The 13,392-nt window shown below is 39.5% G+C and overlaps 1 protein-coding gene across 1 annotated transcript in view; it reads left to right on the top strand.

Moving 5' to 3' along the window:
* Positions 1–13,392, top strand: part of RASGRP3 (RAS guanyl releasing protein 3 (calcium and DAG-regulated)) — an 87,686-nt gene that overhangs the window by 27,578 nt on the left and 46,716 nt on the right. The window contains exons 2-3 of the mRNA XM_011935988.1: positions 8,866–8,998; positions 12,219–12,415. Coding sequence (XP_011791378.1) covers positions 12,346–12,415 — 70 coding nt within the window. The 5' untranslated portion in view covers positions 8,866–8,998; positions 12,219–12,345. The remainder of the gene's footprint in view (positions 1–8,865; positions 8,999–12,218; positions 12,416–13,392) is intronic.

The following is a 13,392-nucleotide window of genomic DNA, read 5'->3' as shown; positions in this document are numbered from 1 at the left end:
TCAAATAACCACTTTACAAATTTAGTTGGGAACATTTCACAATTTTAGGACTTCCTTTTTTCTCACTGTGATTTGTGCTCTTAAAACATTTTTGAAATGAATTTTTTTTGTTCTGATAAGGAGGGCAGAGTAGTAGTATTTATCTCATGTCAGAGATGATGACAGTGAGCCTCAGAGAAGTTAAATGGGACCTAAGATACTACATAAATTTTCTAGTCACTTATATTTTCTTGTTTTCTAGGTATGGACTGTGAGTTCTTTTCAGGAGTAAGGTGAAATTAGTTGATGTCTTAGATGGGAGAAACACAGATATCATTGCCTCTTGAGATTTGTTTTTCCTTTAGAGAAAAGAAGAACCATTTGCTGAAGGAAAAACAACTGAAATAAAAGGGAATGACAAAGTCATTAAGTGGAACCTTCTAATTATGGGCTTCAAGCTGTGTAACTTTATTTGAGAGCACAGAAATAATTTTAAACACACTTTTTTTTGTTTCTGTACTTTACCGTTAATTGGTTCCAATAAAAAGTCTAGCTCCAAATCCCTGATTTCAGAAGTAATTTCAAACTGAGACGTTACCATCCCATAAAAGAGTACTATAAACACACGGGTTTCTAAATAGGAGCAAAATGTTTTCGCTTAGATAATAACATAGTACAGTTTCTCTTAGAAAAGAGAAATTTGTATTACATCTTCAATATCTGTGTATACAAAGTTAGTGTCTAAATGGTAAAGGAAATCTTTATTAAAGCTTATCACTGTCAATAGTGAAACTGGATAATAAAATTAATAATAAAAATAAATTAGCATTGTGCAACCCCTACGCTTTTTGCAATCCTTTCATTTATTTGTGCCTTTAAAAAAATCCAAAAATGGTTCAGAACTCAATGTATCCCTACCTGACCCCAAACATTTTCTCTGTCATCAGCTTTTAATCTAAATATTGTTGTCTCACGTGTGTTCTTATTCATTTTTCACATAGTGATAAATTTCTGGATTGCAAATTGCATTTGTCTATCCTATGCCTAATTCTGGAACCATGTTCAGGTGTTTCCACCACCTCACTGTCTGACACTATTGGACTTAGGCTGTATTTTCCATTGTAATTTTGTGCCCCGTAAAGCTTAGTATCTTTCCTGTCAAGAAGGCCTCCTAGATCTCCTTGGGTGGCGTTCGGTCCCATTTCTGTGCTCCTGCAATGCCCTGGGCATCTGTCTCTGTCACCAGACTTAATGGACTCTTTGGTTTATAATAACTGATTTATATTATGTCTCCTGCATGGGATTGTATGCTCTTGAGAATGGGCTGTCTACACCTCCAGCCTATTGCTATAAACATTGTGTTTAATGTTTAATAGACAATAAGCGTTGGCTTTTGTGCCCGCCAAACTAATGCCTTTCTCTGAGAACCTGCAGGTCCATTTAAAGGCAATCTTTAATTATTATATTAGTGCTTCTTGCTGCATTCCTGTGTAGCAACTTAAAATTCCTGTTTTCAAATCCTTTCCCTTGTTTTTAGCGATGGTCAGCTTCCACTCCCATCTTAGAGTGATGGTAGTTTAGGAGAGATTTTGTGGTCCAGGCTATGCCTTCTGTTCACAGTCTCTTGCTTTTTAGAGGCTTTCTATGTAATGTCTTCATTCCCTTGGAGCCTCTTTTGTGTAGATTCTATCCTTGGAGATTGTCATCTGGATGCAGTGGGATAATCCCTAAGAATTTTACTTATGCAGTTGTTAAAAATGCCTTCCTGTTTATAGGGAGCACATGAGGCAGAGCACGTTGGTGTTGGTACCAAGTACTAAACAGAAGTCAATAATCAGCTCAGAGCTCATCTCACAAGACCTCATTGTATTTTTTGGTGAGAATTAAGTAACAAGCAAGATTTAGCCGCATTTTAGTTATTGCTAGATTGTTTGGGAGGGGCCTGGCCTCCCAGAGTTTGTTGGGGAAAAACCTCAACGCAGTGACCAACATGAAGAGCACCTAAATGATTCCTCCTCTTCCTCCTTCTCCGTATCATCATCATCATCATCATCATCATCATCATCACCACCACCACCACCACCATTATGATCAGCATCAAATCCACTCTGAAGGAAAGGAGTAAGGGAATGTGACTTTATTTCAGGGAATTTGAGACCAGGTACTTCCAGAGCATTAGGACCGCAGACAGGATTCTTTTTTTTTTTTTTTTTGAGATGGAGTTTTGCTCTTGTTGCCCAGGCTGGAGTTCAATGGCCCGACCTCGGCTAACCACAACTTCTGCCTACTCCTGCTGGGCCCAAGTGATTCTCCTGCCTCAGCCTCCTAAGTAGCTGAGATTACAGGCATGCACCACCATGCCCGGCTAATTTTGTATTTTTAGTAGAGATGGAGTTTCTCCATGTTGGTCAGGCTGGTCTTGAACTCCTGACCTCAGATGATCTGCCCACCTCGGCCTCCCAAAGTGCTGGGATTACAGGCATGAGTCACCATGCCCGGCCAACAGGTTTCTTAGGAATATAATATTGGCATTTTCGAGAGAAGAAAATATTGATCTTTAAAAAAATGATTTTCCTAAAGTTTAAAATGTTAACTTCTGAGGCTCAAGTTTCCTAGTTCTGGGTCTTACTTTGAGGTATTATTTAGAAAGTGAACACTCGAGTTACCATAGTAGGTCATAATCCTTCAATGTGGTTGAATGTATCCATCTGGAAGCCATCCAACTGCAGGTGTCTAGAACGTGTATATATCATTCCCCTGCTATGTTCGGCTGCAGCCAAATGCAAGGAAAATATCCCCTTGGTGGGACTTTGGAATTTCATGGTATTTATTACTAAAGCTTCTCTAAGATTCTCATTTCTTGTTCAACTTGTGTCAGGTAGCTGTAAATATGTTGGTTTGGTTGCCAATATTCAATACCAGTAACCAAGAAAACATAAATAAAATGCAGTTAAGCCTTGTTACTTGTTACCAGAAAATGCAGCGAGGTCTTGTGAGATGAGCTCTGAGCTGGTTATTGACTTCTGTTCAGTACTTGGTACCAGTGATTCCCTGAGTTGCCAAGCTTGCCGTAATAGTGAAAGTTATTCATTTTCAGACAATAGGGGCCAGTGATAGGATGCTTACCAGCCAAACACAGGGAATAACAAACCTTTGTTCTAGACAATGTCTAGAAATTGATCTAATGGGCAGGCCTTAACAACAGCTAAAATTTTTGTGGGTAGTTGAAAAACATAAATTTTGGAGATGGACTTTGCTTTGTAACTTAACTAGTAACATGATATTGGACAAGTAATTTAACCTCTGTAGGCCTCAATTTCCTTATCCATGAAATGGAGAAAATAAGACTTAGCTTTCGGGGTGTTATAATATTTAAAGATAATATAGGTAATTTTCCCAACATTGTATCTGTCACATTACATTGCCACCAACAAATGGTATTTGTAGATGCTGTTATTACTTCATTTTCTAAAGTCCAGCACAATGTTGATTATTAATTCCCCATTAAACGTAGTGAAATCTCTTTTCAGGATAAAACAAACAACAAAAATTTTAAAATCTAGGAAAATCCTATTATCACATTAAATAAACACACCCAATGCAAGAAGGACAAAAAATTTCTTTTAGGGTTGAAAATTACTGTATTAACCATGGCTCCTTCCTACTGTCATTGTTAAATAACCCTTGGAGATACTGCTTCACCATCCATAAATATGGGAGATTTTAGTCTTCATGTCATCAGTTGTGGTCCATTTACAATGAATGAACTTTGCCATAATCACCGGGCCCATTTCTTATATTCCTACTATCCCAGTAGGTTTGTAATAGAAACAAGTTTGACAGTGATGACAGTATGACTTTGATGGAGCACACTGGGAAGAACACCTGATTGAAGAAAATGAAGTAGAAAGAGAAATTCAAAGAACAGAGGAATGAACTTGAAAGGAATGAGAAGGAAAATTTAAACAGAAACAAGACCAGTGCAGAAATAAACAAAGAATTTCAAATATAGTCAACTGAGGCCAGGCACAGTGGCTCACGCCTGTAATCCCAGCACTCTGGGAGGCCAAGGTGGGCAGATCACTTGAGGTCAGCAGTTCAGGACCATCCTGGCCAACATGGTGAAACCCCATCTCTACTAAAAATACAAAAATTAGCCGGGCATGGTGGCGTGCACCTGTAAACCCAGCTACTCGGAAGGCTGACGTAGGAGAATTGCTTGAAACTGGGGGGCAGAGGTTGAAGTGAGCTGAGATCACACCACTGCCCTCCAGCCTGGGTGACAGAGCGAGACTCAGTTAATGAGAGCATTGGAGAGTGTGAGTAGGGGGGCAGAGATGCAGAAAGCCTATTAGGGAAGGTGGGGATCTTAAGACAGGTGGCTCAGGTGGTAGTTACCAGAATGAAATATTTTGGGTCAAGTCAAAGGATGGGAGAGAAATGAGTCTGTCTCTGTTGCCCAGGCTGGAGTGCAGTGGCAGGATCTCGACTCCCTGCAACCTTCGCCTCCCAGGTTCGGCGATACTCCTGCCTCAGCCTCCCAAGCAGCTGGGATTACAGGCATGCGCCACCATGCCTGGCCACTTTTTGTATTTTTATTACAGATGGGGTTTTACCATGTTGGCCAGGGTGGTCTCAAACTCCTGACGTCAAGTGATTGACCTGCCTCGGCCTCCCAAAGTGCTGGGATTACAGGCATGAGCCACCGTGCTTGGCCCATATCTGGATTCTTCCAGCTGCAGAATGGAGAACACATTGTAGTAAAGACCTATACCGAGGATGGGGAAACCAGTTAGTAATTGGTTAAAATCATTCAGGCAAGACATGATGGTTGTCTAAACCAGCATGTGTCCATGGAGATGGGAAAGAAGTGGTTGGTTGCAGAATTTCTTTTGAAAATAGATTCAGAAAGATCTACTGATCCATTGGCTATGGGGAATGATCAGAATCAAGGGTAATTCCCAGGTTTCTAGCTAGATATTTGGTTGGGTGATGGTGTCATTCTCCTGAGATTGAGAAATTGAGAGTGGAGGGGAGGAGAAGGAAGTTTATAGGAGGAAAATGATAAGTTCATTTTGGCCGTATTGATTTAGAGACGCCTGAGACTCCAAGGAGAAATTTTGTTTTCAATGATTTCCCTTGATCATATCAAGGAGAAATTTTGAGTTAACTTCTAGATAACCATTACAGACTTCTGAGTTAAGACCTGGGCATCTTTAAGTGCTAAGATTTAGCAGGAAAAATAAATATTGGAGGAAGAGGCAAAAGAGTGAGAAGTTAATTCATGTAACATGGTCCCTGGGAGGACAAGAGTAAGGGATCCATGCACAGGTGGAGGGATGACCTTGGATAAAAAAGAGGGCCACTTCTTTCAATGCAATAGCAGGAGAGACCCCAAAAAAGGGCATTCATGTAGGTAAAGTTGTCATTTTTATGGAAGGAAGTCAAGGAAGTTTCTGTCTGACAACTTCCATTTACTCTAAAAAGGAGACACAGTCATCTGCCAGAAGGTATGATGGATACAGTTCTGAGGTTTATCAAGAGGAGAAAATATACAAAAGCCACTGTGAAAAGAGAAGAAAGGAACCAGAATTATCAGGATTATTTCTGTCAAGAGTAGAAGGCTGATGTTTCTCTTCTCCTGGAGGTTTTCTTTTGTTTGGTTGTTGTTGTTGTTGTTCAGAGGATGTTTAGTGTTCCTTGTTCTTTGGTCTGTTGTATCACCCACCCATGTCATGTTTCTAAAATTATTTCAGATAACTTCTGGAACAATGTATATAAATCTCCCCTGCATTCAAGAAGCAATGCTGAGTTTTTATTGTTATGATCTAGTCACACTTTCCATAACTCCGAGCCTCGGAACTAAAACAGGGCTGGCATTTGTTAGGTGGTGTCCTCACCAGGGCACAGATCCTAGCTCCCATTTCACCCAGCTTTGCTTGATATGGTGAAGAGGATGTTAAGATACCAATGGAAATGAAATAATAAGAAAATCAGGCAGGGTGTGGTGGCTCATGCCTGTAATCCCAGCCCTTTGGGAGGCCGAGGTGGGTGGATCCTTGAGGTCAGGAGTTTGAGACCAGCCTGGCCAACAAGGGGAAATGTTCATCTCTACTGAAAATACAAAAATTAGCCAGGCGTGGTAACACATGCTTGTAATCTCAGCTACTTGGGAGGCTGATCACTTGAACCTGGGAGGCGGAGGTTGCAGTGAGCTGAGATCACGCCACTGCACTCCAGCCTGGGTAACAGAGCGAGACCATCTCAAAAAAAAAGCAAAGAAAAAAAATCCAGATATGATCATGCCACTCTCCTTTCAAACAATGGCTTCCTATTGCCCTTTGGATAAAGTATATACTCCTTACTAAAGCTTACAATACTGTCATGAGCTACTTCTACTGACTTTTTAGTCTCATCTCTTGCCATAACACTTTAGTCATTCTAAATGTCTTTTCGAGTTCTCATAATTGTCATCTTCTTTACCAAGCTAAAACTCCTCAGGCTTCTAGACTAAATCAGTGCCCCTCCCTACCTGCTCTGTGCTCCATAGGATATTTTATTGTAATTCTTCCTTTCATTCTTTGCTAGACTATACAGGCAAGGATTGTGTCTGTCTTACTTATCCATTTATCCTTCCCTTCCCCAACACCAGCCCCTTCTACCAGCCACCCTAGTGTTCTGTTCAGTGTCTGGTGTCTAGTAGATCCTCAGTAAGTATTTATCAAAAAAATTAATTATCTTTCAGAGTTTTTATTATCATTTCATTTACTAAACTCAATCTCAATTCTCCTATGGAGTATCAGGTAATATAATCACAGAACTTTAAAAAAAAATCTCATGTGTCGGTGGTGATAAAGAGAAATTAAGTTTGTATATTTCCAGAACAATGAATGCTGACATCTTTGGCATTAATCTTTAAGACTTCAAAGTTTGTAACAACAGGCCGGGCGCGGTGGCTCAAGCCTGTAATCCCAGCACTTTGGGAGGCCGAGACGGGTGGATCACGAGGTCAGGAGATCGAGACCATTCTGGCTAACACGGTGAAACCCCGTCTCTACTAAAAAATACAAAAATCTAGCCGGGCGAGGTGGCGGGCGCCTGTAGTCCCAGCTACTCGGGAGGCTGAGGCAGGAGAATGGCGTGAACCCGGGAGGCGGAGCTTGCAGTGAGCTGAGATCCGGCCACTGCACTCCAGCTCGGGCGACAGAGCGAGACTCTGTCTCAAAAAAAAAAGACTTCAAAGTTTGTAACAATTACCACTTGTTTTTTAGTCATTTAGAAAAATCTCTTTGTCTCCATACGGAGGTCATATAGATGTAAAGATATTTATGTAGTCATTTATGCATAAAGATAATAACTGCCATTAGCAGGGAAGGACCTTCAAGAAATTGTTTTATCTTGGAATAGAGATAATATGATAGACAAGACAATCGTTGAAAGTTCTAATATGGCCAACATCATTTCAAAATGATTTGTTAAACACTTATTAGTTACAATATTTCACCTTATAAATCCTACAATTCTAGAGCCAGGAGAAAGCTTCCCTGTCATTTGGGCATACTTCCTAGACACCGTCTGGGAATTTAGTCTACAACATCTCTGACAGTCATGACCTAACTTTGACTTCAGAACCTTTGGGAATTGGAGTCCCTTGCTGGTGAGGCTGCCTGGCCTACTAATAGGTGCTCCAGTGTCACCGTACTTTTTCTTAGAATATCTTTTCTCTTCTCTAAATGAACATCTCTCTCCCTGCCGCTTCTGCAAATTGGTCCGCTACTTCAGGCCTCAACTTAAAAGACTTTTAATATGGGAGGGGAAGAAGTAGTGTGAGCTTCACACTGAGCACTCAGCGTTCTGTAGGCTCCATGATGGATTCACTTTACGTGACCTCACTAACTCCTTAAACAGTCTAATAAAGTACGCAGCATTATGGCATTTTACTCAGAGATAAGTCAGACTTTCCCCATTTGGTTACCTAATGTTGAAACTCAATTTTTTTTAATGGAGAGGTTCTGAGTCAAGAGCCTGGTATGCTCATTTTTATCTGTTAATGATCAGTTTCGTGAAATTGGCTTCCTTTTATTATTTCTAAAATTGGGAGCACAGTTCTTATTGTCTTAGGCAACCTCAGAAGGATGTTTTTTGACAATAGAGGCTTCATAGGTCATGTTAATGAACGTCCTTTTGCTACAGGAACATATCATAGCCTTTGAAATCACACCCAACAAAACTCTATTGCCCTTTAAAAATAACACTTTTCTTTTAGAAATAATTCAAATGCTGGGAGAAATGTGGCTTATTGTGTCCCTTTCAGACTTGGGAGAAAATGTCTATGCTGGAGAGCAATAATTTTCATCGCAGTCGGAGAGCAGCTATCAACACTACGGCAAGTCCTAAACAAACAGCAAGTCCTTAAGTCCCCATTGGGAGACTAAACAACCTGCTCTAAAATAACATTGACATTCGTGTTGAGACAATCAGTAATGATTTAGGGTCAGAGTTTAGTGATCACGACCACAGACTGTTTTAAGGATTTACTAACATTTCAAAGTCAGTGTTTGGAAATTCTTAATGAGTAATCCACTGATATAAGTATATTTGCATGAAATAGTAGTGTATACTATGTGTGTAGAACTTGGCTTTGTCCCATATGTGGGTTTTTAATAGGCTGCGAAAAGCTTACTTGATTAAAAAAAAAAAATTGTGTTACCAAGTAACTATTTTGAATATTTGCCCTTGTTAATTGATGTTATGAGTGAAGTTTAGACAAAATCTCAAATACCACCTATAACTCAAAGGTTTTGAAAATGCTTTAACACAATGTGGATTCTTTGGGGTTATCATGATCTAATTCTGTTTGGGGGCTTCTTTCTGTTCTTTTGTCAGGTTCTCCAAAGTACTTATCACTCAGGTTGAATAAACCAGTTCTACAGACTGCGTCTTCCATGCATTTCCCAATGGTGCTAACTGCCCTTAAAATTATTTCAGATTTGGAACACTATCTGTATGGAAACAACAGGTAAGTATTTCTTTAAGTTGTCATAAATTATGTAAGAATTCTCATTCAAAAATAAATATGCCTAGAGAAACTAAAACAAACATGCTATGATGTTAATAGGAGTTATCTTTGGATGATGAGATTAAGGATAACTTTTTCCTTAATGTCCTATTTTAAATGATAAGTGTATATTGCTTTTGTAATAAAGAAGCCTTGTTTTGAAAAAGGCAGTTGTAGACACAATAATGTCCACACATAGGAAATGAGACCTCAGGTAAATGTGCAGGTGACAGAAGGCGGAGCAGAGACTCAGACACATCTGCTGATTGCAGAAACAGATTGTAACCTGATAGCCCGGCCTACCTGGCCCATGATGTGCCAGTTTCTTTGCAGATCAGAAATATAACCCTAAACATGGTGATGAGTCTTTTGTTCCAGGTTATCTCTAACCCCTTATGGGGATGTCAACACCTTCCCCAAACAGCTCAGTTGAATAATTGAATAATAGGCCTATTTTTTCTAAGTAATATATCTACTGTTCAGTGAGTAACAGGATAAAAAAAAAAAAGTCTGTATACACCTGAAGGTAATCAAACTTGTTAATTATTCAATCTTGACTTTTAAGGGTACTGATAGAGTTGACATTAGAGGAATCAGAGAAGTTCTGCCCCAGAATGTCTTGGAAAAGGCAAGTTCTCATGATTAATATAGGCGATTATATTAAGTTTAGAAAACTGGCAGAAATTTTTGTTCCAGTGATGTTTACTTAAAGCTGATTTAGTAAACAAACTTTAAAAAGTCTCTTAAAAATATATGGTATCTGTACACACTCACATAAATATACTCATATTCAAAGACAAACCTGTGACAAGTTTCATGATATTTATTTCCTCATCCATTTCCACTTGTTCATTAATGTAGTGAATAATTTTTGAGTATCTCTTATGTGAGAAGCAAAACCTTAGGCGTTAAGGAGTATACCAGAGAACAAACACAAAAATCTCTACAATCTTGGAGCTTATGTTTATGGCACTATAGAGATTTAAAAACAAATAAACAAGTAAAATATATAGTTTGTCAGATAGTGTTAAGTGTTATGAAGAAAAATAAATCCAGGAAGGGCGGTAGGACATGCCAAGTGAGAGGTGGGTGAGAGCTGAGAGGTGCGTTGTTTTAAATAGGGCAGGAAAGACCTTACAGGTAAGGTAACTTTGTTGAAAGATATAAAAGAGTTAGTTCCAGATGACTTTAATAATCTGCTTTCACAAATCATTTGAGCAGCAGAATTGGGAGAACATTTGATCCAGCGTTTCTGCTGTTTTTATTGAACACTTGAAATAACCCTTTATTTTATGTTCTAAGAATGGTACCTTCAGCACAGGAATCTGGTTCTTTCACAGAATGAATAGAGGGCAAACATTTTCCCCCCAGAGTTATGTGCCTGGTGAACAGACTCATTCCAATGTCACTCCAGTGGTCTCACTGAACTAATAACAACCATCATATGGACATTAGGTATTTTTTCCTATTCATTCACATGTTTGTTTTCTGAAGTTAACTATGAGCCTGTTGAAGGTAAGAATGAGACAATGATTTGTTCATCTTGGCAGCCTCAATGCCTAACCAAGTGCCTGGCATAGGCCAGGTGCTCAGTGATTGCCAGTTGAATAAATAAAGTTCGAGAGTAAAATAGACATTGACTTTCAACAGCTCATGAGATGAATCCTCAATGGCTGCATTTACCTACTAAAATATCTAAAGTGGATAAATGTCTTACATCATGACAGCCTCCCTCCTGCTCCAAGTCCTGTGGGGACCTGGCATCAAGGACCTACTCTGTAAAATCAAGTGATGATGTCTACCCAGCAGCGATGCTTTTGAGTGTAAGCAACTATAAGAGGCTATTGCCAATCATGTTTTCCTCATGACAGTGCTGGCAAATGGGATAGCTGTCATCCCCACATATTCCTTCTACCTCTGTAACAGATAATCTGCCTTACATCTTCTTTCTGAGATGATGTGGAGGAGTGATACCCTTTACACTAGATTAGCAGGCAAAACTGTGATGGTTTGTGATATCCATGCTTGTAGAAGTAGTAAGAAGAAAGGGAACACAGACGCTTTATTTTATAGTGGAGTCCTGATTCTAGGCCTTAATAATTGTATGGTTTTGGGTAAGGTGCTAAATCACTGTGAATCCCATCAACTCATCTGTTAACTGGGAATAATAATTACTACCTCACAGCACTGTTGTGAAGGTCAAGTTTGACAATATATGCAAAACATTTGGAATGGTGCATAGTACATAATGTGGGTGTTCAATAAATTAACAGTAGTATTTTTACCACTGCAAAGAATAATCTTACTCTCAGGCAAGTAGAATTTTTTATAGTTGTTGAATATTTATGAATCACTGAGGATAATGTTTATAAATATATTTGCATCTAAAATTTTTTTCTTACGTATTCTTATATTAATACTAAACCAAGTAACATTTATAATATTCTTGAATATCTTATCACTTAAGAAGATGAGGAAAGGTGGCTGGGTGCAGTGGCTCACACCTGTAGTCCTAGCGCTTTGAAAGACTGAGGTAGGTAGATCACTTGAGGTCAGGAGTTCAAGACCAGCCTGGGAAACATGGCAAAACCCCATCTCTACAAAAAAAAAAAACAAAAACCCGGGAGGCGGAGCTTGCAGTGAGCTGAGATCTGGCCACTGCACTCCAGTCCAGGCGACAGAGTGAGACTCCGCCTCAAAAAAAAAAAAAAAAAAAGCCAGGAGTGGTGATGTGTGCCTGTAGTCCCAGCTACTAGGGGGTCGAAAGTGGGAGAATTGCTTGAACCCGGGAGGTCGAGGCTGCAGTGAACCGAGATCGTACTACTGCACTCCTGCACTCCAGCCTGGGTGACAAAGTGAGGCTTTGTCTCAAAACAAAAAAAAAAAGACATGAGGAAAGTATAAAACATTGCATTAAAAAATTTCAGTTGTGAAGTAGAATGGTATATAACAGGGAACATTTCCATGGTCTCCAAGCACCATTCATCCCCAGGAACAGCTTAGCAGGTATTTTTGGCATCGTAAAGGTTGATGTAATCTCAGTCACTGATACTTTTCTTGTAGAAAGATACTGTCTATGGAAGTCATTATCTTTTCAGGTCGGAAAGTGATGCTCTAATGGGGTTCTGAACTCTAGTCTAATAACTTTCTTTTGTTTTTTTAATTTTTAAATTTTTTTTAGAGTTTTCTTGAAGTACAACTAAGGACAGGTCACCACTAGGCACTAACGTCACTGACTTACATGATTATGGAGATGGTCTATCTGATGCTGAAAATGTCTCTGGTTTTTTGACAACGGCTAAATAACCATGGGATCAAGTGGCCTTGGGAAAGCAGCAACATTAGATGAACTGCTGCACACTTGCATTGAGATGTTTGGTACGAGCCTTTTCTCCTTTCATCTCTTTTGGATCTCTCGATGCTCTCACTTTCCTCTATTCCTCTATTCAGAGGCAAGTTGCTTGTGGAACAGAGTTCAGTCTCTGTACCTTGGTATTTAAGGCCTTTTGGATGGACCCCAGTCTGTCTCTCCAGCTTCACTGCCCTCCACATTTCTTTCGTTTACTGCCCACAGCTCATACCCCAGTCAAACTGTCCACTTAATGTTTCGGGAACATTCCCTGTGCCTTTCTACCACCATCCACTGGTCATATTCCCTTCATTGAAATTCTGCTTCAGGGCCTTCTCAGATGTTCATAGTACCATTCCTAGTTTCCTTGGTCAGGAACGCTGCTTGCCTTTTCCCCCATCTCACATCCCATTGTAATTCCTTATAGCACATAGCAAATGCCTCTATAATTGTTTCTTGGTCTTTTGACTCAGACGAATGTGAATAGCACAATTTACTGCATTCTACATTCAAACACATCATATCTGCTACTAGATTATACACTTTACAGCTGTATGCTCCTTGTGTTGTTATTTTCGTATCCACCACAGCATATTGGGTTATCCCTTGCACAAAGAAAGTCAACCCACATGGGAGTAGTTATTTATTAAATTGATTACTATAGAAACCAGAGTTAAACCAGAGCAGGGTTGCCAGATAAAATACAGGATGACCAGTTACATTTGAATTTCTGACAAACATTTTTAGTGTAAGTATGACCTAAATAATGCCAGGGACATACTTACAATAAAGAAATTAATCATTGTTTCTCTTAAATTCAAATTTAACTGATTGTTCTGAATTTTATTTATGAAATCTGTCAACTGCAGACCAGAGGAAGGGTAAGACCTAACCACCTTTACTTTCAAGGAAATACTAGCCAAAGTAGGAGGTAAAAGATCACTGGTCGGCCAGGCGTGGTGGCTCACGCCTGTAATCCCAGCACTTTGGGAGGCTGAGGTGGGAG

This window comes from Colobus angolensis, unplaced genomic scaffold (genome assembly GCF_000951035.1).
Source record: "Colobus angolensis palliatus isolate OR3802 unplaced genomic scaffold, Cang.pa_1.0 Scaffold15, whole genome shotgun sequence".
Lineage (NCBI taxonomy): Eukaryota > Metazoa > Chordata > Mammalia > Primates > Cercopithecidae > Colobus > Colobus angolensis.
Note: the sequence above shows the minus strand (reverse complement) of the source record. Positions and strands in the feature narration are given on the sequence as shown.